Source organism: Leptopilina heterotoma, unplaced genomic scaffold (assembly GCF_015476425.1).
Source record: "Leptopilina heterotoma isolate Lh14 unplaced genomic scaffold, ASM1547642v1 Lhet_135, whole genome shotgun sequence".
Lineage (NCBI taxonomy): Eukaryota > Metazoa > Arthropoda > Insecta > Hymenoptera > Figitidae > Leptopilina > Leptopilina heterotoma.
Window position 1 is genome coordinate 645,604 of NW_025110854.1, and position 25,703 is coordinate 671,306.

General features: G+C 23.4%; 1 protein-coding gene across 1 annotated transcript; it reads left to right on the forward strand.

Annotated features, from left to right (window-relative positions):
• The first annotated feature begins 613 nt into the window (after positions 1–613).
• LOC122497611 (tyrosine-protein phosphatase non-receptor type 23) lies at positions 614–25,650 on the forward strand. Its single transcript, XM_043604836.1, has 19 exons — positions 614–810; positions 1,115–1,317; positions 4,278–4,600; positions 4,679–4,791; positions 7,896–8,302; positions 8,578–8,925; positions 9,219–9,439; positions 11,228–11,463; positions 11,607–13,091; positions 14,964–14,993; positions 15,071–15,100; positions 15,426–15,455; positions 15,540–16,407; positions 19,311–19,789; positions 19,914–20,177; positions 20,272–20,456; positions 22,763–23,064; positions 23,407–23,559; positions 25,270–25,650. The coding sequence occupies exons 1-19, from the start codon at positions 724–726 to the stop codon at positions 25,392–25,394; spliced, it is 5,889 nt and encodes a 1,962-aa protein (XP_043460771.1). The 5' UTR covers positions 614–723; the 3' UTR covers positions 25,395–25,650.
• The last annotated feature ends 53 nt before the right edge of the window (positions 25,651–25,703 follow it).

Below are 25,703 nucleotides of genomic sequence, written 5' to 3' on the forward strand. Positions count from 1 at the left end.
TTTAAAAATTGAATTCTTTCATTAATTGTTTTTAAAATTGTATTAAAAATAATTGAATTTTTTCAAAGAATTTTATTATTTATAAATAAAATTAAATTGTTTCGAACGATTTATAAAAATTTATTGAATTCATTTAAAATATTTGATATCGAATAAAGAAAAAAATGAAATTCTTTCGTGAGATTTTTTTGGAAATAATTGAATTTTTGCAAAGATTTTATATCGAATAAAGAAAAAATTGAATTCTTAAAAAAATAATTGAATTGTTTCGAAGGATTTATTAAAAATTTTGAAATTATAAAACAAGAATAATTAATTATAGTAAATTAGTTAATAATTGAATTTTTTTAAATAAAATATATTGTAATTTGCATAATAATAATTAATTAAAAATCACGTTTCGCGCATAACATTTGCTAGTAATATAATAAAATAATAAATTAAAAAGTAATTATTTAAACTAATAATAAAAGCAATTTACTTTTTGCAAAATTTTAAATTATAAAATCTGATTGAATAACAGAATAGAACTTTGGCGCGCAAATCGACCAATAGAATACAACTTTTAGAAAGTGAAATGCGCGCAAACTCAATAGACGGTATATACAAAGTTCCAAAAGACGAAACGACAAATTTTGACGTTTATTCATTCTTGTGGTGAACAAAAATACGTAAAATTATAAATTTCCCTATAATTTTTGACTTTAAAAAAAAGAAACGACCATGGAGGCAGTTCCAAGACTGCCGATGGTCTCATTTCAATTAAAAGTAAGTCCGGAACCAACTAGTTTTGCAACAAAACTCAAACAGGTATGTGCAAATTTTCCTAAAAAAATATTTCATCAAATTATCTAGAAAAATTTTTTTATTTAATTTTAAATAAATAATGTTATTTATTTCTCTTTTTGTCAACAAAGAATTTTCGTTAATTAAAAATACTTTTTAAATTTATTATATTTTATAACCTAGAAAGATAAAAAAAAAATCCTGTGATCCATGATTCATATCTTTCTATTGTACACGTACATATATATGTACAGTGATTATTAATGTGAATAATGTCAGAGTAATTACATTGTGATTTAGTGAAATTAAAAAAATCCTTCTTTTTCAGTATATTCAAGATTTTTATAATGAAGATCCGGAATCGTACAATAACGAAATTCATCAACTCGAAAGTTTACGATCATCAGCTGTTCGGCCACCGATTGATGTTAAAGGATGTGAATTATTAAAAAGATATTATTGTCAATTGCATTTTTTGCAAAGTAGATTTCCCATGGGTAAAGATGGTCCCGCTGCTGTTGTTTTCACTTGGTAGGTTTTATCACATTTGTATAAACGTTTTCTATGTTTTGTACAGAAAGTACAACTTCTAATCTTATTAATGCAAGACGAACCTTTTAATCTCGTTAGTTGTATAAGGTATTTGTAAAATAGAGATTTTGTTAAGAAAGTTAAAAGCTCGTTTAGCGATTGTTCAATGAAAAGAGGAGAATAATTTCAAAAAAATTCTCCTCAGAAGCTAATTTAAAATGGTTTCTTAATTAAATTTCCGTTGTTTTCTTTTTATCTTCCATAAATTAAATTAATTTTGATTAATTTTTAATATAATAGTTTTAAATTGATAATTTTGTAATAATTTAAATTTTTTTGTTTGAATATCTTTATAATATCCAGGGCTCGAAGTAGGTCCGCAAATCCTGAAAAAGTCCGTTTTTTTGAAAAAAGGTCCGTAAAGTCCGTAATTTCATTCAAAAAGGATGAAAAGTTCGTAAATTGTACGATATAATTTTGAGAATTTTAGAGAAATTACAAATGATTGCAGAAAGCCAATTATTTTTGAAAGTAATAAAATTCTTCGCAAAAATTCAATTATGTTCAAAAATTTTTTTAAATTCTCGTCAAAATTTCAATTATTTTTAGAAATATTAAAATTCTTCTCCGAAATTCAATTATTTTCAAAAAATCTAAAAAACATTGTCAACATTTCAATTATCTTTATAAATAAATAGCAAAATTCTTCGACAAAATTCAATTATTTTCAAAAATTTTAATTATTTTCATAATTAACTATATTTATCACACGAATTCAATTATTTTTTAAAGTAATAATATTCAATTATTTTGAAAAATTTGAATAAAATCCATTGCAAAATTTCAATTATTTTCAATAGAATTTTAATCGAATTCCTCGAAAAAATTCTTAAAAATTTTATTAAAATTCGTCCAAAGAATTTAATTATTTTAAAATTTTTCGATAAAATTTTTAATAGGAATTGAATTCCAAAAATCATTCAATTATTCGATAAATTATTTATTTTTGTATTTAAATAATTGAATTCCCGCAGAATTTTCTCATAAACATTGATTTAAAAATAGATTTCACTTAAAATCTTAAGATTATAATAATTGAATTCTTTCGAAGAATTTCATTAAAATTTTAAAAATAATTGAATTTTATCGAGACATTTTTTTAAAATTGTCTTAAAAATAATTAAATTTCTACCAAAAAAAGTTTTATCAAAACTTTTTTAAATATTTGAATTTCTGCTAAAATTCTGATATTTTTTAAAATAATTGAATTCTTGCGAAGAATTTTATTAAGACTTTTGAAAATAATTGAATCTAGCTGCAAAGATTTTGATTATTTTATGAAAATATTTAAATTCTTGCGAAAAATTTTATTAAAATTTCTGAAAGTAATTGATGATCTGCTAAGAATTTTGTTATTTTTAATTTATGACAAGAATTTTATTAAAATTTTTAAAAATAATTGAATTCCTGTTAATTTTTTACAAGAATTTAATTATTTTTGAAAATTTTAATAAAATTCTTCGCAATAATTCAATTATTTTCATAAATAATAAAATTCAATGCAGAATTTTAATTATTTTTAATACAATTTTAATCAAATTTCTCGAAAAATGTAATTATTCTTAAAAATTTTATTAAAATTCGTTGATAGAATTCATTTATTTGAAAATTTGTTGATAACGATTTTTTATGGGAATTGAATTTTAAGAAACGTTCAATTATTCAATAAATTATTTATTTGCATTTTATTTGTATTTAAATAATTGAATTCTAGTAGAATTTTCTAATAAAAATTGATTTTCATTTCATAAAAATGAATTTCAGTTAAAATTTTAGATAATAATTGAATATTAAAAGCAATATAGCGTGAATTTTAAAAAATAATTAAATTTTGTAATTAATTTTTTTGAAAAAGTTTAATTGAGTTTTTTTAATATTATTTTTAGTTTCTATTTTCTAATATTTATTCAATTCAAAAATTTGCAAATAATTGAAATTTCGTAAAATTGAATATTGTAAAGAAATGAATTTGGAAATTGTCAAAGAACTTTTTCGAAAATTATTAAAAATTATCGATATAAAGAAGAATTTTAGATAAATATTCTTAAAAATAATTATTGAATTGATAATAATTTTAATTATTATAAATTATTTTTATTAATAATTATTATTAATTATTATAAAACATGAAGAAATCGATGACTTCGAGTCGAAGACTCGGAGTTATCGATTTCTTCATGTTTTATAGTTATGAAAAATTGAATTTCTAGTTTTAAGTAAAATGTTCTCTTATTTGATTAGCACTGATTCTGTTTTTGTCAGTTGGTCCGTAAACTTTTTTTGCTTGTTAAATTTGGGGGCTGTCATGCGCCTCAAATTTACTTACCTGAAATTTTTTTAATTTGAAGCTTCATTATATTATATTACATATTGTAATTAAATAATTAATGCAAATTGTAGTTAGTATTTTTACTACAGATATTTTGTTTTCCAAATAATTATAATTTATATCAATTTAAATGCTATTTTAACTGAGACCATTTAGTAAAATTATTAGAATTTCAAACATCAAATTTATTTGAATTTGATAAAGTTTCAAAATGACTAATTTCTTTGCTAAATTCGTTATTTTGAATTTAGAAAATCTGATGTCAATTTAATTCTTTTTTTCGTAATGCACGGAAAAAAATATTCACCTGAGAAAACTACAAATTTCTCTGTTTGAGTGAAATTTTTCAGTGCTTTAATTAATACTTTCGCTATTCTAGAGAAACTTATCTCTGTTTCAAGTGAAACATTTTTTCCGTGTGTAATAATTATTATTCCTTTAAAAATTATATTTAAATTAAAATGGCTCCAAATTGTTTAGAAGAAGCAATGCAATTTGTTTGGTTAGTTGTGTAATAATTAAAATTTTTTTATTTGAATAAAACAAATAATTTTGAATATTGTTTTTTCAGGAAAGACACGTATGCTAATATGGTGTGTTCTCTGGCGAATATTCGTTTTGAAACGATTTCTGTTTTGTATAATATTAGTGCTATTCATACACAATTGGGTGCAAGATCAGAACGCACATCACCTGAGGGAATGAAAATGGCATGTACTCATTTTCAATGTGCAGCATGGGCTTTTGATCATTTGAAAAATAGTTATCCCCAACCGCCTGGCGTTGATTTAGCACCCGAATTGATGACATTTATGTATCAATTGTGCTTGGCTCAAGGACAAGAGTGTATTTTAGAAAAGAGTATGCTTGATAATCGAAAACCATCAATAGTTGGTATGTCAAATTTTATGAATTCGAATTTTCAAATCCAATTGGAATTACATTGTATTAAATAGGTATTTATTCCAACAGCAAAAGTCGCACGTCAAATTGTTGATTATTATGGTTTGGCGCTTGCAACACTGGAGCAAGGTGGCAGTGAAGATGGCACTGTTTGCGAAACAGTTGGAAATAAAATTTACAAGGTGAGATTAAAATTTGTTTTGAAAATATTCATTCATTATGTAAATTGAAACAATTACTAATTTATATTGGGTGGCAGTTTATATCAAACCGTTCCATCTACAAAAGATCGCAAGGAGAGCTTTTCTTGAGTAAATTTTATTACATAAAAATTTAATCGTTAAATTTTTATACACTAATTCGAAAGAGAATTTATTCAACTTTCTGTATATCTATTTATTTTTCAAAATTTTTCAAAATTTTATAGAGAAATTTCTTTGTGCAATGTAAAACTTTTAATAACTCAAAAGACTAGCACTTCAATTTCCTTGAAACTTTTGTGAAAAGAAAGGTAACTTTTTTACATTTCTAGTTCCGTACAATTTATTAAAGACATTTTCTGGGATTTAAAAAAAGACTTACAAAAATTCTCATTTTTTATGTCAATTAGAAAAATTTTTATGTTTTTGAAACTTAATAATTTTTAATTTTTAAAACTTAGAAATTTTTTATGCATTTGAGAAGCAAGTTTTCAAAAGCTAATAAATCTATTATTCAAAAATCGAGATAAACATAAATTTAATAGGTAGATACTTAATAATATTTAAAAATAAGATCTCACTAAAATTACAAATCCAAACAAAATAACATCGTAATATAAATTTAATACTTTCAAGATTTCACAAATTGACCTGTCATTGTTAAATTTAAGAAAATAATTTATTAACAACGAATTTTCAATTTAAAAACTTTTGACATATCAAGATGACTTATAATTTTTATGTTTTTTATTTGAAAAAATTACCGAAACATAATAATTTACACAAGAATAAATATTTGTTTATTGAAAAAGTTGTTGAGTTGTTTCGACTTGACAATAATTATTAACGCTTGAACTTGAAAATTGACTGAATGTGAAAGCTTTATCTATAAAATCTATTTAATAATAAATATTTTCGGTTAACTGAAATATGAAAATCATATTTTTTTAAAAATTTCAGAATTTATTAAAGAATGATTTTGAAAAACAAAAAAAGAAATAAAAAGATTATTAACTTCTCTTTTAAATTAGTGCATAATATATTATCAGGGTTGCCACAGGGCAGGGAATTCAGGGAAAAGTCAGGAAAAGTAAAATTGATCAGGGAAATCAGGAAAAAGTCAGAGATTTTTAGTAAAAGTACTGTAAAAAATTGAATTTTTAAAATTCATGAGAAAACTCTGAATTTTGATGTTTTTGGGTTTGCCTCAAATTACTACGAATTCTAATACAAAACCTTCAAATTTTTCCATTTCTGACAATAATTTCTTTTGAAATAACTTTTTTTTCAAGAACTTTCATAAAATTATGACTTATAAATTTTTTAATGTATGTATAATTTTTACAATTTTCATAAATACTAAATTTATAGAAGAATTTAGTTATAAATACAAAAAAAAAATTGAATTTTGGAAAAGTTACAAATGATCCCAGAAATTCAATTATTTTCAAAAATTATAAAAATTCTTCCTAGAAATTCGATTATGTTTTAAAATTTTTAAATATTCTCGTCAAAATTTCAATTATCTTTATAAATAATAAAATTCTTCTCTTCGAAATAATTCCATTATTTTCATAAGTAATAAAATTTTAAGAGGAATTCAATTATTTAAAATACAAAATTTCATAAAATCTTTCGAAAAATATTAATTATTTAAAAAGATTTTTATAAAATTCGTCGCAAGAATTCAATTATTTAAAAAAAATTTAACAAAGTTCTTTTCAAGAATTCAATTATTTTTTATAAATAATAAAATTCTTCACCGAAATTCAATTATTCTTATAAACTTGAATAAAATTCGTTGCAAGAATTCAATTATTTATATAAATAATAAAATTCGTTGGAAGAATTCAATTATTTTCAAAAGTAATAAAATTCTTCGCAGGATTTTTATTATTTTTTATACAATTTTAATCAAACTCCTCGAAAAATGAAATTATTCTTAAAAAATTTTATTAAAATTTGTCAAAAGAATTCAATTATTTAAAAATTTGTTGATAAAATTCTTTATGAGAATTCAATTTTAACAGACATTCAATTATTTATTTTTTAATTTAAATAATTAAATTCTTCTAGAATTTTTAAATAAAAATTGATTTAAAAAAGAATTACCGAATAATCGATGTATGAAAATAATTGAATTCTTGCAACGAATTTTATTACATTTTTTTAAAATAATTGAATTATTTTGAGAAATTTTACTACTTGTAAAAATAATTCATTTCTTGCGAAGGATTTTATTAAGAATTTTTGTAAATAATTATTTTTTTTTTTTTGAAAAATGTTATGGTAATTTAAATGATTACAAAACATGAAGAAGGCGATCACTCCGAGTCTTTGACTCGAAGTAATCGCCTTTTTCATGTTTTGTAATAATATTCTTATAAGTTGTTGAATTTCAAAAAGGTTTGAATTTGAATGTTTTGAAGAATTTTAATTCCTACGGAAAAATAATGATTAAATATTTATTTAAAAAAGAAGTTATTGATGTTTTTGAATAATTTTACAATTAAAGAAATTTGTAAATAAATGTAATAGAACATTTTTATGAGTATTTAATCATTTTTAGAGTGAATCAGAATATTTCTTAGAGAAAAAGTGAAAACTTTGTCTGGAAATCAGGGAAAAGTCAGGGAAAAATAAAATTAAATATTTGTGGCAACCCTGATTATAAATCGTCAAATTTTTATGTAATAAAATTTACCTGAAAATCGCCCCCCTTGCAATCGTCTTTTGTAGATTTAACGGTTACGAGAGTAAAGTTCACAATATTTATAATCAACGATTAAATGAAATTTAGGTATATTATTCAAAAGAAAAATAATCTGTTTGTTTAAAAATGTTTCTTTTAGAAATGGTGTTTTAGAAACGGTGGATGAAGAAATTTAGTAAAAATTTCTTTTACACAAAAGTTTATAAAAATTTGCTTAGAAAAATATTTTTTCCTCTAGATCATGAACGTTGTAAACTTCATCAAAGTTAAAGATTTGAAATAAAATGCCCCATTAATAATTAGAAAGAAAAATTTGAATATTAGGTATTGAAAATGGAAATTTTGTATAATAAATTTTGTCTCGTAATTGCAGATTTGGAAGAGATATGTGAAATTTAAAAGAGCTTATCACTTGGCAGTGACACAACTTTATCAAGGTTTGGCAGCTGAAGAACAACGAAAAATGGGCGAAAGAGTGGCGTTCTATAATGCATCTTTGGCAGCTTTAAATGAAGCTCGTTCTCTTTTCGCGAGTGCAAAAGGTGTTAATGGAATAACGGGCACCACTGATGAAAAAGAAGCAATCGAAGAAGCGCTCACCTTCACAAACGATGTTATCGAAGGAAAACGAAAAGCTGCGAAAAACGAGAATGAATACATTTATCATGAGGAAGTGCCAGAGAAAGATGCTTTACCAGTCGTCAAGGGTGCTTCTTTAGTTAAAGGCATTTCCTTCAACGTCAATGATTCTGAAGTTTCTGGTTCGGACATTTTTGCCAGGTGATGAGCCACTTCTTCTATTTTTGTTTCTACTTTTATTTCTACTAAATTAAATAAAGTATTTCATTAATTTCATAGGTAATTTAATTTCTAACTTAATTTTATTTTTAACTTCTATTTTCTTATTTAATAATTTTATTTATTTTATTTACTTTATTTTCTTTATTTTCCTTAGGAATTTTATTTACTTTCAAACGATTTATTAATTAAACCAGATTTTATAAATATTTACCGAATCCTAATTTTTGATACGTTTATTAAAAAAAAAATTGTAGGCTCGTTCCAATGAAAGTACACGAGGCGAATTCATTATATTCAGAGGAGAAAGCAAAAGTACTGCGTTCAGTTGGTGGGAAAATCGAGGAGCGCGATCAAATATTGAATACATATTTAATGTCATTGAAATTGGAAAATTTGAGCCTCTGGGATCCGGATGCAGTGAATTCCGAATCGGAGATTCTCGCTTTGCCGGAAGAATTGGCCGAACGTTGTGCTGCTATAAATGCAAAACCCAATGCAATACAAGAACAAGTTGATACAATGGCGAAATTATCTGATACCTATCACAATGTCGAGGCAATGCTCAAAGAAATTGATGTTATTTTAACAGAGGAACAACTAAGGTAAGTTCTATGTAGAAAAGTATAATTATTTTATTATTTATTTATTATATTATTTATTATTAATTAAATTATTTTTAAAAATATATTTTCCTTTAATACAAATTTGTTCTTTCTTTTTAAATCTTAGTTTTATTCTTTTTCTCCTTCTTCTTAATTGCAATTTAATTATATATTTGTCAATGTTTTTTACAAGTCTTTTATTATCGTAAAAGTAATTTGTTTTATTTATTTTTTACTTATAATAAAAATAGTTTGAAATGTATAAATATTTCAATATTGTCGATTTTTCGCAGGGAAAAACTGTATCAGGAGACAATGGGTAAAAGGCCGCCGTCAATAGTTGCCACAGATTTGACGAGAGAAGCAAAAAAGTACGAAGAAGCTCACGCTAAAGCTTCCGAAAGCAATCAAGCCCTTCATAAAGCGATGAATTTACATGTTAATAATTTGAAAATTCTCTCTCAACCTTTGTCGAGTTTAATGGCGCATATTCCATCTCCTTCGATTAAATCAGGTATTTTTTGGTTATTAAGTAGCAATTCTAATTTATTATCAAATAACTTATTAAAAATAGAATTATTGTTTTGTTTTTCACTGAAACATGCAGGCCTCAGTTATTATGAATTTTCCGATTTTTTCGATTTATTTTCAAAAATTGCGATTTTTTCGCATTTTCTTACAAATATTGCAACAAAATGCCATGTTTTTAAGGGGAAGGTACACCTATATTTTTAACTATATTAAAGAAATAATTTAAACATTCAACAAAATTATTTTTAAAGTAATTTTTTGTGAGGAATTCAATGGTCATGAAATAAAATCGGTCAGAAAATATTTTGACCCTTTTTGAATTTTTCTTTTTCTTAAAAATTGGTGGATTTTGAAATCCATACGTAATTTTGTAGAAAATTTGTTTTTGAATACACAAAAAAATTTCCAAATGAAAAAAATGATTTTCATAATTTTTATAGCATTTTCTTCAACCTAAAAACAGATATTTTTTTTCAAAAAAATGCTATAAAAATTCAGAAAATCAATTTTTTTATTTGGAAATTTTTTTGTGGATTCAAAAACATATTTTCTACAAAATTACGTATGGATTTCAAAATCCAACAATTTTTAAGAAAAATAGAAATTCAAAAAGGGTCAAAATATTTTCTGACCTGATTTTATTTTATGACTATTGAATTCCTTACAAAAAATTACTTTAAAAATAATTTTGTTGAATATTTAAATTATTTCTTTAATATAGTTAAAAATATAGATGTGCCCTCCCCTTAATATAAAATGCAAATTATTTTGATTTTTATAGTAGTTCGAAAAATAACAAAAGACAAATTTTTCAAAAATTATTTTTGAATAATATTTTTACTATATAATTAAATTTTTAAAATATACCTATAATTAAAATATTTTTGAATAATTGAAATTTTGTAAAATTTAATTGAATATAATTGACTTTTTTCAAGTATTTTATTAAAATTTTTGAAGAATTTTAATTACAAATTTTGAAAATAATTGAATTCTCAAAAATTTTAATAAAAAATTTTTAACTGTAAAAGTAAAAATGAAAATAGATGAAAATTAGCTTCTATAAAAATTATATTAAAATATGTTCGAAAAAAATAATACTTAGAATTTTTTCATTGTAAATTCTCAAAATTCAATTATTTTCAATATTTTTAATTATATATTTCCAAAAATTCTTCAAAACTTTGATTATTCTTTGAATATTTTTCAAAAATTTGCTTAGTTTTAAAAGAGTTTACCAAAATTCAATTGGTTGGAAATTTTTCAATATTGTATATAATTGAAAAACTATTATTTTTTAAAAATTATTTTAAATTATTTTAAGAATTTCTTTATTATAATTTTTTGAAAATATTATACCTTAATAAGTTTAAAAAAAAACACGGACAGTCACAGTTACTACAATTATTATAAAAAATTGAATTTTTATATTAAAATAATTGAATTCTGGAAGAACCCTCGGGAAACTATTAAAAATAATTGACTTGGAGATGAAGTTTATTTAAAAATTGTTGAAAATAATTGAATTTTGGAAGGGATATAGTTTTTTTTTAAGAAATTATTAAATTTCAGAAGGTTTTAAATTGAAATCAACTAAAGCAACTTTTTTTTGCACATTAAAGTAGATCCGAGGCCTGAATATATAGATTTTCATTTTAATTTAATTTCAATATTACATTAATAAAGCATTTATTTAATTTAGTAAGTAAACATGGAGACTGCTGGAAAATTTAATAAATTTTGTTGTTAAAATTAAAATATTGGTACGCAGGTGAAGGTAGCAGTGAAAAGAAAGTTGACAGTGAATCGGATAAGCTTCGCACACGCGAATTAAAACGAATTCTAAACAAAGTGGACGAAATGCGTAGACAAAGAAATGAATTACACAGCAAATTGCGGGATGCAATATCTCAAGATGATTTGACAAGAATTTTGGTAACTGCCACATCAGAATCGAAATCGCTAGATGAACTTTTCGCTGAACAAATCAACAAACATCAACCGACTGTTAGTAATTCTTGATTATAAGAAAAATGTTAATTTCAAAATATCAATTTCCAAATCTTAATTTCATAATATTAATTTAGAAATATTTATTTTAAATTGTTTACCTATAAATATTAATGTTTGAATTATGAATTATTTTTCAGGTGAGTCTAATAGAACAAAATCTAGCAGCTCAAGACAATATATTGGCCGCATTGACAGAAGCTTACGCTCACACAGCAGAAATTCGTAAAACAGTTGACGAGGTTCTAAAGCGTCGTGAATACATCATAACATCACTGATCACTTCCTACGATGCTTATGAAGATCTTCTCTCAAAAACTACCAAGGGTTTGGAATTTTACCGAAAAATGGAAATAAATGTCACGAAATTATTGCAAAGAGTGAAAAACACTTGTAAAGTTCAGGAGGAAGAACGTGCTCAGATTCTCGCACAAAATAGTGTGGGCTTACGTGGAATCAGTGACATTTCAATGACAGAAACAAAATCTCCACTCCATATGCTTCCTAAAGATCCAAATGCAACTGGAAGTGGCCTAAAACTTAAGGATTATTTAGCAAACAGAGTAACAAACATTCCCACCTATCACAATCAATACTCCGATCAACGATCATTATCCATTACAAAAATAAACACCGATCATCAGGGAATAAAAGGCACCGATCACAATGGTGCCCATGAAAATATACCCCCAACAACCAATACACAATTCACCGATCCCAAACAATATCAATACTATCAGTATTCTGAATATTATCCCGGTCAACATAATGCCTACAATACACAATACATTTACGGAGAGACATCAACAAATTTAAACTCAAGTCTACCGAAAACAGGAACAACATTTTCAGACAGTGTCTATGGACAAGCGGGAAAAATAAAAGCATCAACAGAATCGACAAATTCTTCTGATCCCTATGCCTATCCCGTTCAAAAAGGTTACTCAACAAATCCAACAAACGATCAGTATTCGTATCCATACAATTCGGCTTATCCCTATGGTTATCAAGTCATTCCCGAGAATACAAATTATCCCGGTGTTCAACAACAAGTGAACAGTTCATCGCCTCATCATCATCAAAATTTAAATCCAATGCAAATCCAACAAAATACAGTTGTTGACGAAGCAGGAAGAAGTGTGGAAATTAATAAATCAGTGCCTTATGTTACGTCCATTCATCAAAGTTACAACACTGATGGTCAAACAAATTCAGGAACAGTCACACAAGTTCAGACGAATAATCAAAATGTCGCTATAAATTCCTATCAAGTTCCTCAGGCAAATTTACAGCAGCCGAATAGTATCACTCAGGGCTACGTGAATCCAATGGGTTCGAATGTCGATTTACAAGCGACGGTGAATATGTCACAGAGTAATCAATCAATTCATCCGCATTCCTCACAAGTTGATCTGCAACAGCAAATGAGTCAACAACAAATTAATCAACTCTCTGCGCAGCAGCAAATTGTTTCTCATCAGAACAGTCAAATAATGATTAATCAACATGCGATCAATCAGCAGCAGCAGCAGCAGCAGGTTAATCAACAACCGATTATTCATCCGATTAATGCAATCGGTCAACAGGCAGTTAATCAACAGATTAGTCAGCAACCGATCAATCAGGTGAGTTTTTATGTCCCTAAATTTCTGAACGTTCTAATGAAGGAAATTTATTTATTTCTTTCTTTCTCAAAGTCAAATTTTATTGCATTACTATTGCATCAACTATTTAAAAAATAATTATAAAGATTCTAAATGTTTAATTTTGTTTTTGCTTTTTGTAACAGAGTAATTTTTGTAAATATTTAGATTGGGAAAAAATTCCGTTCATTCAAGCATTCAAAAATTTAGAATCGTTTTTTTTCGTTTTAAGTATTATATTTATCTAAAATATTAAATTTTTATTGTAATTAAATAATTTCAGGGATCACAGACTGACATCTTTTCACTTTGTTTACCTTTTTCAAACTTTGACATCTATTTTACCTATTTTGTGATAATTTAAACCTGTTTCACCTAGTTTACAGATTTTTCAAATAATTTTAGTCAAAAGTTTAGTTTCTAGAAGTTTTTAATTAGTTTATATTTTAATAAATCTTGATTCTAGTTTATAAAACTTTCATGGATTAAAAAATTTTAAACAATATAAATTTACAATTCTAATCTTAATCAATCTCAAACTTATTTTAATTTTTCTAATGTGAAAGTATGTAATTATATTAGTCAAAATTTTTCCTTTAGAGTGTTTTAATTTTTTGCAACTTTTATGAAGAATTACATTTTTGTATTTAAATTATTGAATTTTCGAAAAAATTTCTGAAAATGATTAAATATAATTGATTTTACAGATTAATTTTAGTTACAGATTCTTGACAATAATTGAAAAGTGAAAGAGTTATATTGGAAATTAGAAATAATCGAATTTCGAATAAATTAAATTTAAAATTCTGAAGAACTCAGTTATTTGAGAAATTTTATGTCAATTTTTTGTGTTTATGAAGCTTATAACGTTTATCTATAATTAACAATTTGGAAGAAAAAATAATTTTCTATTCTAATTTTTGGTCATAATAAAATTTTTACAATGTTACTTGATCAAAAAGTTAAAAAAGAAAAATTTGTAAACCTAAAATATTATTGTTTTCTGAGTAAAAAACAATTGTTTCTTCCAATAATTGAAGATAAAATTAGGTAATATTTAAATATTTATTTTAAAAATTCTTAATCTGTTGAATAATTTTAGTTTAAAATTCTAGATAATAATTAAACTATGAAAAACTTACTCTTTTTATTTTTAGAAATAATTAAATTCAGAAGGTTTGAAATTTTTTTAAAATATTAATTCTTATGAAAAAATAGCATTGAGTATTTAAATGTTTTTTAACCTATTATTGAAATGTAGAATAACTGAATTTAAAATCCTGAAAAATTAGGTTTTTGAAAAGTTTTAAATGAAAGTTTTTGAAAATAAGTAAGTAAATTCCCGAAAAGAATTAATTAAAAAATTTGTAAAGAATTGGAAACTTCTAGAAATTTTTATACAATAAAATTTATATTTAGAAGGATTTAAAAAATTTTTTTTAAATAATCGTATTTTTTCAGAAAGATATGAAAAAATTATTTGAAAATAATTGAATGTTACAAAAACTTAGAACTGAAGTATTGAAATAAAGGAAAAAGTTAAAAATTTTGTCTGGAAATCAAGGAAGAGTCAGAAAAATAGAAAATTAAATCTGTGATAATTCTGAATAAAATAAACGATTTTTGTAATTTTTTAAAAATTTTAAATCCACTAAATCAACTTATATAATTATATTTTATGTAATTTTTGTCCCCTATTTTTAGAAAATAATTCACTTTTTCAACCATTTTTTTTTTAATTACTGTGATCCCTATACATTTTTTAAAATTAATTAGCAACCTATCAATCAAGTTTTTTCTTTTTAATATATTTTTCTAAAATATTTAATCATTCCAATTAATTATTTTGTTTAGATTAATCAACAACCGATTCCTCAACAGCAGGTGAGTTTTTCTTTCGTTTTAATATATGTATTTTTCTAAAATTAATATTTTTTTTCTAATTAAATAATTTTTTTCAGATTAATCAGCAACCTATCAATCAACAACAAGTGAGTTTTTTCGTTGTAATAATGAGCTTAAAGTCCGCAATGTTTTTAAAAACGAAACAATTGAAAAAAAGAATTATTTTTTTCAATTAATTCATCTCCAATTTTAATGTCAACAAATGTTTAAGAAATTAGTTCATTTTTAGAGAACAATATTGCACAAAAATGACTAGATTTTGAAGCAAAAGTAATAAATATCGTCTCATTATTTTTTCATTTAAGTTTTTAAAAGCGTTGCTAACTTTAGCTTCATGCTTTTCTAATTCATTATTAATTAATAAATTAACAACAAAGTAACTAAATTATTATATTTAATTAATTTGTTTAGATTAATCAACAACCGGTCAATCAACAGCAGGTGAGTTTTTTTTGTCGATTCAATATAAAAAAAATGATTCAAAATATAAAAAATATCATAACAAAATAATTTATTTATTTACAGTCGCAATTGATCCAGAATACCCAGAGTTCATCGCCTGGTATTCATTACACCCTGTCGCAACAATACATTCCAAATCAACACATGGGCATGTACACGAATACATCGGCCACTGACAGTTCGACATATTCAACAGCAACAACGAAAAATCCCTCTGTGAATATCAGCAGTAATTCCTATTACGACGAAGCAGCGCAATATTCAACTGCTGCAAATTATAACGCCGATCAGCAAAATTACATTAACAATCAATACGTCTCACAGAATCAAAATGAAATTGTTCATAATTATAATAACTATGGAAATTATCAACAAACTGATGCGAGTGGTTTTAAAAATATTCAAAGTTCGAGTACAATTCAAAATATTCCCGGTTACTCGGAAATTATACAAAGTCATGCAAAGGCAAATTCATTTTCAAATTATTATAATCAACAACAACAGCCACAATCGCAGGATCAACAGAATTTTACTGGAAGTGTTGTTAATCAGTTTGGAAACTATTCGCAAGTCTATGGGAATAATTATGGAAATGTACAGACGAGTGAAATTTCTGGTTCGTCAACTGATTCGTATCAAGGTCATCCGGGTTATGGATATAATTCTCTAACCGGTGGTTATGAATATAGTTCGGGTTATCAAAATACACAGGCACTGCAGGGACAGGAGCAGCAAAATAATGCGATTGGTGGTTTAACGGATTCTGTCAATAGTCCCGTTTATCAACAGCAGGATGGTTATATGTTGTATACAAACGCTGGTAATAATACCGCCACAAATCAAACATCTTCCTCGCAATACTCAGCTCAGAATGATAATTCTACATCTAATCCGGCTTATTCGCAATATACTCAACAAACTCCTACTCAAGGTAAAATTTCCTTTTCTTTCTATTAAAGTTACTTTTTATATTTTTTATTGATATTATCTTTTTATTTTTTATTTATATTCTTATTTTCATGAGACATTATATATTTAAAAACGACCCTTCTGGTAAACAATTGCTAATGTTAGGTACTTTTGAAATAATTATTTCTCTTATTTAATAAAACCAAATAAAACTAGATTTTTGTTATTAGCAGTTTTGATAAGAAAATTTCTTAACTTCATGATGGTAAAAAGAATTTTGCCTTATTTTATTATTCCTATTCTTATTATTCTATATTTATACTACTCATTGTTTTTTTACTTTTTTCATTTTTTTTTTACTTCATATACCAATAATTTATTTTAAACGAAAAAGATCACAGAATATTTATTTTTCTCTATATATTTTATGTATATTTTTTATTTACATTTTTTTCATATTTAAAAATCTTTTTTCATTTTATTTACTTTATAATCTTTTAGTAGGAAAAGATCACTGAATAAATTATTCACATTGCCCTCGGATAATATGACTTTTTCGAATTTTCTTACAAACATTGCCAAAAAGGTACCACTTTTTTTAGTATAAAATGCAACTTATTTCGATTTTTATAGTGTCAAAAAAAAACTGTAATAAAATCTTTCAAATTTATTTTTGACTAATTTTTTTAAGATAGGTAATTAAAATTTCGAAATATATAAATTAAAAAGTTTTCAAATAATTGAAATTTTGTACCTAAAAATTTACTGAAGATAATTGATTTTTTTTAGTATTTCATTAAAATTTTGGAAAATTTAATTTTGAAGATTTTTAATTGTAAATTTTGAAAATAATTGGATTCTTAAAAATTTAATGAAAAATCGTCAAATCAAAATTTGTAAATGAAAATTATATTAAAATATTTTTGCAAAAAATAAATAGAATTTTTTCATTAGGAATAATTTTTTTAAAATCAGTTATTTTCAATATTTTTAATTGCATATTTCGATAAATTAAATACTACAAAATATAATTACCTACGTTAAAATTTTTGAGAATTATTGTTATTAAAATTTTGGAAAAATCGGTTTCTTTTATTGTCCTTTTATAGTTTTTTATTAAAATTTTTCAAACAATTGATTAGTATTTACATTCTCATGAGAAAGTATTTAAATTATCAAAAATTTTTTTTAAGAAATTCAATTATCTTTGAAATATTACTTTAGAAAATTTTTAAAAAACTAATTCTTTGAATTTTTCTATCATAATTTGTTAAAATTTAAATTTTTAAAAGGTATTTTCCAAAAATTCATACATTAAAAATTTGTCAAGTACCTATATATAATTGAAAAATCTATTATCTCTCAAAAATGATTTTAAAATATTTTTTAAAAACAAATATTAAGAAGTTTTTGTATTAAAATTTTTTAAAAATCAATTATTTTTATATTTAAGATTACATAATTCAATTCTTAAAGAACTTTTGGAAAATTATTAAAAATAATTGATTTAGAGAAAAAATTGAAATAAAAATTCTAGAAGGTAATTAAATTTAGGAAAGGTTGCAATTGTCATTTTTAGATGAAATTGAATTTTAAATCTTTTGAAATTAAAATTTTTTTAAACCGAAATTTAATTTTTTTGTAATTTTTAATTCTTGTGAAAAAATAAATAAGACGTATTTGAGGCATTTCACGTCAGAAATATCACGATTTGCAAAGGGTCAGCCGATTTTCGCAAAACTTCGTGGGATTATAGTCCTGTATAAGAGACTTCTTTCCCCCAAATTTTTTCAAAAAAAATTCAAAATTGTTGAAGATACGCCATTTTGAATTTTAATATTAATTTTATAAAATTTTAAATATCTCAAAATATTGTTAATGGATTTTTATGAAATTTACACATTTTTCAGGTAAAAGTATGTACTTTAGAATGCAAATAAAGTTAATAAAAAAAATTAATTTTTAAATAAAAAAATTTAAAAAAATTTTTTTAAACAATTTTTTGTTTATTTACTCCTCTCTGAAAAAAATGTTATTAACATATTTGGATTCCTTGTGAATTCACCTTTAATTTCATAAAAAAAAAATTGATGGAGACTCAACTGGTTCCGGAGATATTGAATTTTTTGTAAAAAATAGTCATAGTTACAGCAGCAATGCACGACTGCGGTAACGTACTACGCGACTTGTGCAGTATGGTGCTATGGCGCGGCGACGCTTTTTTTTACAAAAAATGCAATATCTCCGGAACCAGTTGAGTCTCCATCAATTTTTTTTTATGAAATTAAAGGTGAATTCACAAGGAATCCAAATATGTTAATAACATTTTTCTTTTCAGTTTTTTTCTTTCATTTTTTCTTTTCAGTTTGAAAAAATTTTTTTTAATTTTTTTAATTAAAAATTAATTTTTTTTTATTAACTTTATTTGTATTTTAATGTACATACTTTTACCTGAAAAATGTGTAAATTTCATAAAAATCCATAAACAATATTTTGAAAAATTCAAAATTTTATAAAATTAATATTAAAATTCAAAATGGCGTATCTTCAACAATTTTGAATTTTTTTTGAAAAAATTTGGGGGAAAAAAGTCTTTTATAAAGAACTATAATCCCACGAAGTTTTGCGAAAATCGGCATACCCTTTACAAATCGTGATATTTCTGACGTGAAATGCCTCATTTAAATATTTATGTAACAAAATTATTGAAGTTCTAAATAAGTGAATGTAGAAATCACTGAAAGGTCAGGGAATAACAAAAAAAGAATTTTGTGACAACAGTAAATAAAATAATCGACTTTTTCGACATTTTTTTGAATCTTAAATAGACCAATGCGACTTTTTTTGCTCCTTAAAGTCTATCCGAAGCCTGTTTACCACCTGTTTACAACCATTTGTAAATATATTTTTCTTTGTCATTTGCAGACAATTCAAATACAACATTAAATGAAACACAAGTAAAAACCCAAAGCACTGAGACAAATACCGTGAAGAATAAAGCAGTACTTGAACAAAAATCGAATGTTGATCTTCTCTCTGATTTGGATATTACAATTAATCATGCGCCACTATTACCGGAAGTTTCAATAGTAAAAGATGAGAAAGAAGAGGTGAGAAGTGAATTAAAGTCTTTGGAAGTCAACCAAGAGAAAATTATTCCTACTGCTCGTAATGATACGAAATTATCATCGATTGATGATAAAACGGAGAATTTGCAAATTGTTTGGGACACATGGTATTTGGACGTACAACCGAAGAAAGATCCACTTGGAGAGCCAACAATTTTACAAAAATTTCTCATCGATATTGAAAAATATGAGAAATTTGTCGACAGTCTTTTAATAATAACATTGAGTGGTGCTAAGAATATTGATATCAAATGGAAGGAAGTTAAAGAATTTGAGGTAGGAATAAATAACAAATGAAAAATAAATAAAATTAAAATATTTTAATACTAATAATAAAATGAAAATCTTGTTTTTTTAAAGTAAAATAATTTTAATTTTGATTTTCTTTTGTTTTTTTTAGGATAGAGAAGCAAAGAAACAGAAATGTGCGATCGCTTTGGCTAATTCGTCAATGAATAGAAATATCGATTGCATTCCTTACGATATGAATCGCGTGGAAATGAATTCTTACATAAATGCTTCATTTGTAAAGGATGTAACTCAATGGACACCGGCAGCATTTATCATTTCACAAGCTCCGAGAAGTGATGAATTTCAAACATTTTGGTCTATGGTCTGGGATCAGGAGAGCGAAGTTATTGCTTGTTTGGCTTCTGATTTACAGGTATTCATTTTATATTTAAATTTTGATTTGACTGGAAATTATATTCTATATTTGTATTTTATAATTTTTATTTTTAATAATAAATTTTTTGAAGTTAAGCGGCGATATTTATTGGCCAACAAGTGAAGAGAAAAATATAACTATCGGAGACTTTACACTGAAAATGAAAAATCGAATTAATCACGCAACTTACATTCAGACAATCATTACTCTTACGCGTTCCGGACAAAAAGTGGAAAGAGTAGTTGTACATATGCAATTTCTTGTTTGGCCAACAAAGTAAGTTTCTACATATCATTACAAATTATTATAAATAATTTTATTAATATTCTGTAATATTTTTATTGTTATCAGGGTTGCCACAGGTCAGGGAATTCAGGGAAAAATCAGGGAAAGTAAAATTGGTCTGGGAAGTCAGGGATTTTTACTAAAAGTACTGGAAAAAATTGAATTTTTAAAATTCATGAGAAAACTCTGAATTTTTTTTCCTTTTTGCCTCGTAAACTATGAAATTACCTCGAATTTTAATACAAAACCTTCAATTTTTTCAATTTCTGACAATAATTTCTTTTTAAATAACTTAATTTTTCAAAAACTATCATAGAATTATTACTTGGAAATTATTTTATGAATAATTTTTACAATTTTCATAAATACTAGATTGATAGAAGAATTTTAGTTAAAAATAATACTAAAAAAAATTGGATTTTGGAAAAGTTACAAATGATTACAGAAATTCAATTATTTTCAAAAGTTGCAAAAAATCTTCGCAAAATTTCAATTATGTTCAAAAATTAAAAAAAAATTCTCGTCAAAATTTCAATTATCTTTATAAATAATAAAATTCTTCATTAAAATTCAATTATTTTTAAAAATTTTAATAAAATTCTTGTCAAAATTCGACAGAAATTCAATTATTCAATATTTAATAAACTTCTTTGAAATAATTCAATTATTTTCATAAGTAATAAAATTTTCACATAATTCAATTACATATTTAAAATACAAAATTTCATAAAATATCAATTATTTAAAAAGATTTTTATAAAATTCGTCCCAAGAATTTGATTATTTAAAAAAATTTAACATAGTTCTTTTCAAGAATCCAATTATTTTTATAAATAATAAAATTCTTCACTGAAATACAATTATTTTTATAAACTTGAATAAAATTCGTTGTAAGAATTCAATTATTTATATAAATAATAAAATTCTTCACAGAAATACAGTTATTTTTATAAATTTGAATAAAATTCGTTGGAAGAATTAAATTATTTTCAAAAGTAATAAAATTCTTCGCAGAAATCCAATTATATTCAAAAATTAAAAAAAAAAAATTCTTGTTAAAATTCCAAGTATCTTTATAAATATTAAAATTCTTCTTCGACATTCAATTATTTTATGAAAATTTTAATTATTTTGATAATTAATAAAACTCATCGCAGGATTTTAATTATTTTTTATACAATGTTTTAATCAAATTCCTCGATAAATGTAATTATTCTTAAAAATTTTATTAAAATTTGTCAAATGAATTCAATTATTTAAAAATTTATTGACAAAATTCTTTATGAGAATTCAATTTTATCGATTTATTATTATTTATGAAAATAATTGAATTATTGCAACGAATTTTATTACATTTTTTTTTAATAATTGAATTTTTTTGTGAAATTTTACTGTTTGTAAAAATAATTGAATTTTTGCGAAGGATTTTTTTTAGGATTTTTGTAAATAATTAACTTATTTTAAAAAATTTTATGATAATTTAAATTATTACAAAACATGAAGAAGGCGATCTTCTTCATGTATTGTAATAATATTTTTATAAGTTGTTGAATTTCAATAAGGTTTGAATTTTAATGTTTTGAAGAATTTTAATTCCTACGAAAAAATAATAATGATTAAATATTTATTTAAAAAAGAAATTATTGATGTTTTTGAATAATTTTACAATTAATGAAATTTGTAAATAAATGTAATAGAACATTTTTTTGAGTTTCTAATAGTTTTTAGAGTGAATCAGAATATTCTTTAGGGTCAGGGAAAAAGTGAAAATTTTGTCTGGAAATCAGGGAAAAGTCAGGGCAAAATAAAATTAAATATTTGTGGCAACCCTGGCTATTGATTTGATCAAAGCGGTTTTAGTAGATTGAATTTTATTTATTTAAATTGAGATGACCTGTGAAATTTCAAAACTTTGACATTTAAGTTTCTTAGGTGCCGACATTTTTTTCTCTTGTTACTTAGAATTTAAATTTTTTCCTTATTATTAAAATTAAAAATAAAATAATTTTTGACCATTTTCAAAATTTTATTTGTTTTAAATAATTAAAAATCCATACAACGATTATTCAGAATTATGTTAATAGCCTAAAAAATGGACTATAAAAAAATAATCCAAATTATAAGAGAAGTTCAGGTTTTAATTTTGCTATAATTTCAAGTTTTACTTGAAATAATATTAAATAAGAAATTGGTCCTTTCTCTTGATACAAAGTTATGCGAATATTTTATTCTTTTTTAAATTATCATTAACAAAATTGAATGAAAGATATTTTAGATAAAATAAAAATTATTTACAGTGGTTTTCCGAGTTCTCCTGGTTCGTTGCTTGCCTTTGCAACTGACGTCATGTCAGAACAAGCATTGAGACATTGTTCACCGAAACCAATAATTGTTCACTGTCTCGTCGGTGGAACTCTCAGTGGTTTATTTTTAATTGCAATGGCAGCAATTTGTAATGTTAGAGCTGGCCATGGAATTGTTGATGTACCATTGGTATTTTCAAGCCTTGTTAAATTTCGCAAAGGCTTGGTCGACAAAGATTCGTTATTATTTGGCTATCGAATGGTTCTCTATCACGCTCAAGATACTTTAATGAAAAGTGCGTAATTTAATTTTTATATTATAATAAAATTGTAATGTATTATTTTTTTATTTTTATTATATATTATTTATTACATATTATTATTTGTTTTTCTTATTTTGTTTTGATTTCTTATTTGTTGTAATTTATCATTTTTCTTATTACATTATTTAAATTAATTTTATAAAAATGATAATTTTTTTCGTATATAATTTGGAACTTATAATTTTATACTTTTTTACTTATAATTTTTATTTGACAATAATTAGAGAGAAATTATTTAAAATTACATACAATTTTAGGGAAAATAATATTAATTTCTTTTTATTATTGCTAATAGTTTAATTGCTAAATTTACAGGAGGAATTTTATCATCAACTCGTTCGACTTTTGAATGTTTCGAAGAGATTAAGAAAAATAAGGGGAAAAGTATGACGAAGACACGTCATCATCCTTCTGATGATTTCCTCCATAATTTCGGATCGGGAATTCAACATGGAATTTCTACACCAGGTATGAAAAATAATTAGCAATTTTTTTTTCTTTTTATACTTTGTATAAATTTAAAAAAATTTTAATTTGTAAAAATGTCATTAATTTTTTAAATTAAATTATTTCAGGAATTATCGAATTTCAAAAAGTATGGATTAAGTTTTAAAATAATGAATCAATTTTATTTTATTTAAAAACTAGCAAATTTTACGCGCGTTAGCGCGCGGAACGTAATATTCGATTTATTAAAAATATTATGCAAATTAAAAAATTTTTAATTTTGAAATATAAATTTTTGAATAATTTCACAATCAAAATTTAAAAAATTCACTTATTAAGTACATAATTAATTATTATTGTTTACATATTCAAAAATTTGAATATAGGTAATTTTTCGCAAGAATTCAATTATTTTTATTAATAGTAAAATTTTTTGCAAAAATTCAATTATTTTCAATAAAATTCCACGAAAGAATTCAATTATTTTTAAAAATTTTAATAAATCCTTCGAAACAATTCAATTATTTTTATAAATAGTAAAATTCTTTGCAAAAATTCAAATATTTTTAATACAATTTTTAAAAAATTTCGTTAAAGAATTCAATTTAAAAAAAAATTTTAAATAATATTTTTCCAAAGAATTCAATTACTTTTTAAAATTTTTTAATAAATCTTTCGAAACAATTCAATTATTCTTATAAATAGTAAAATTCTTTGCAAAAAGTCAATCATTTTCTAAAATTTTTTAAAATTATTAATAAAATTTTTCGAAAAAATTCAATTATTTTCTATATTTTAATAAAATTCCTTAAATGAATTAATTTATTTTAGAAAATTGTAATCAAATTCTGAGAAGAATTTAATTATTTTCTAAAAATTTTAATAAAATTCAATAATTCAGTTGTTTAAATGTAATTATTATGAAACAAGATTATTTTAAAAACATGACAGAAACTATTTATAAAATTCAATTACTGTGAAAATTTTCAATTTAAATTATTAATGAAACTCCATTATTTAAAATAAATTGAAAGAAATTTTCAAATTTTTTGATAAAATTCTTTGCAAGAATTCAATTATTTTCAAAACAATTTTAATTGAATTCCTAGAAAGAATTTAATTATTTTCAAATATTTAGGTAAATAAAATTCATTTATTTCCTAAAATTTTAATAAATTCTTTGGAACAATTCAATATTTTTTATAAATAGTAAAATTCTTCACAAGAATTAAATTATTTTTATAAATATTAAAATTCTTCTCACGAATTCAATTATTTTCAATACAATTGTAATACAATTCAATGACTTTCAAAATTTTCAAATCAAATTATTAAAGAAACTCCATTATTTTAAAAAAATTCAAAGAAATTCTTCGCGAGAATTCAATTATTTTCATAAAATAAAAAAATTCTTCGAAGGAGTTCAATTATTATCAATTTTTTTTTTGATAAAATTCTTTGCAAGAATTAAATGATTTTCAATATTAAAATTTTATAATTGAAAATATTTAAAAAGAAATTTTTTTTTTAAATTTAGGAAACGAAAAAGAAAACAAAAATTAACTTCAAATTGCGAACAGATTACCGGAATACAACGATTCTTTTATTTTTATATTTTTATTTGATTTTAATATCTAATTGAATATATTAGTAAAGAAAATGATTAAATTTTGGAAGGATTAAATTTTTTATTCCAATTAATTAAATTTTGAATTAAAATATAATGTTCAGGGGGACAGCCAACATCATCGGCCAGGCCAAATACACCGCAAAGTATTCCTTCCATAACACAGGAAAAATCTGACGTGATAGATCCATTGAGTCAGTTAGATCCGCTCTGGACCATCAGAAGATAGTCATTAATTTAAATAATTGTAAAATAATATCTGCTTTCTAAAGAACGCAAAACAATGAAAAAGAGAAGAGAAAGAACGCAGTGGCGATATAATTGTGAGTATTGGTTAACACACTCGAATTAATTACAAGTGTAAATAGCTTTTAAAAAACAAAAAAATGGGTGACAACCATTTCCCTATATATGAACTAGATGTAATTTTTTTTTAGCATTTTTTTCGAAATTTTCTGCATAATTAAAAGAAAATTACTTATTTACATTTGGAGTAAATTTTTTATTGAACATTAAAATAAATTTACTTTTTCTCTAA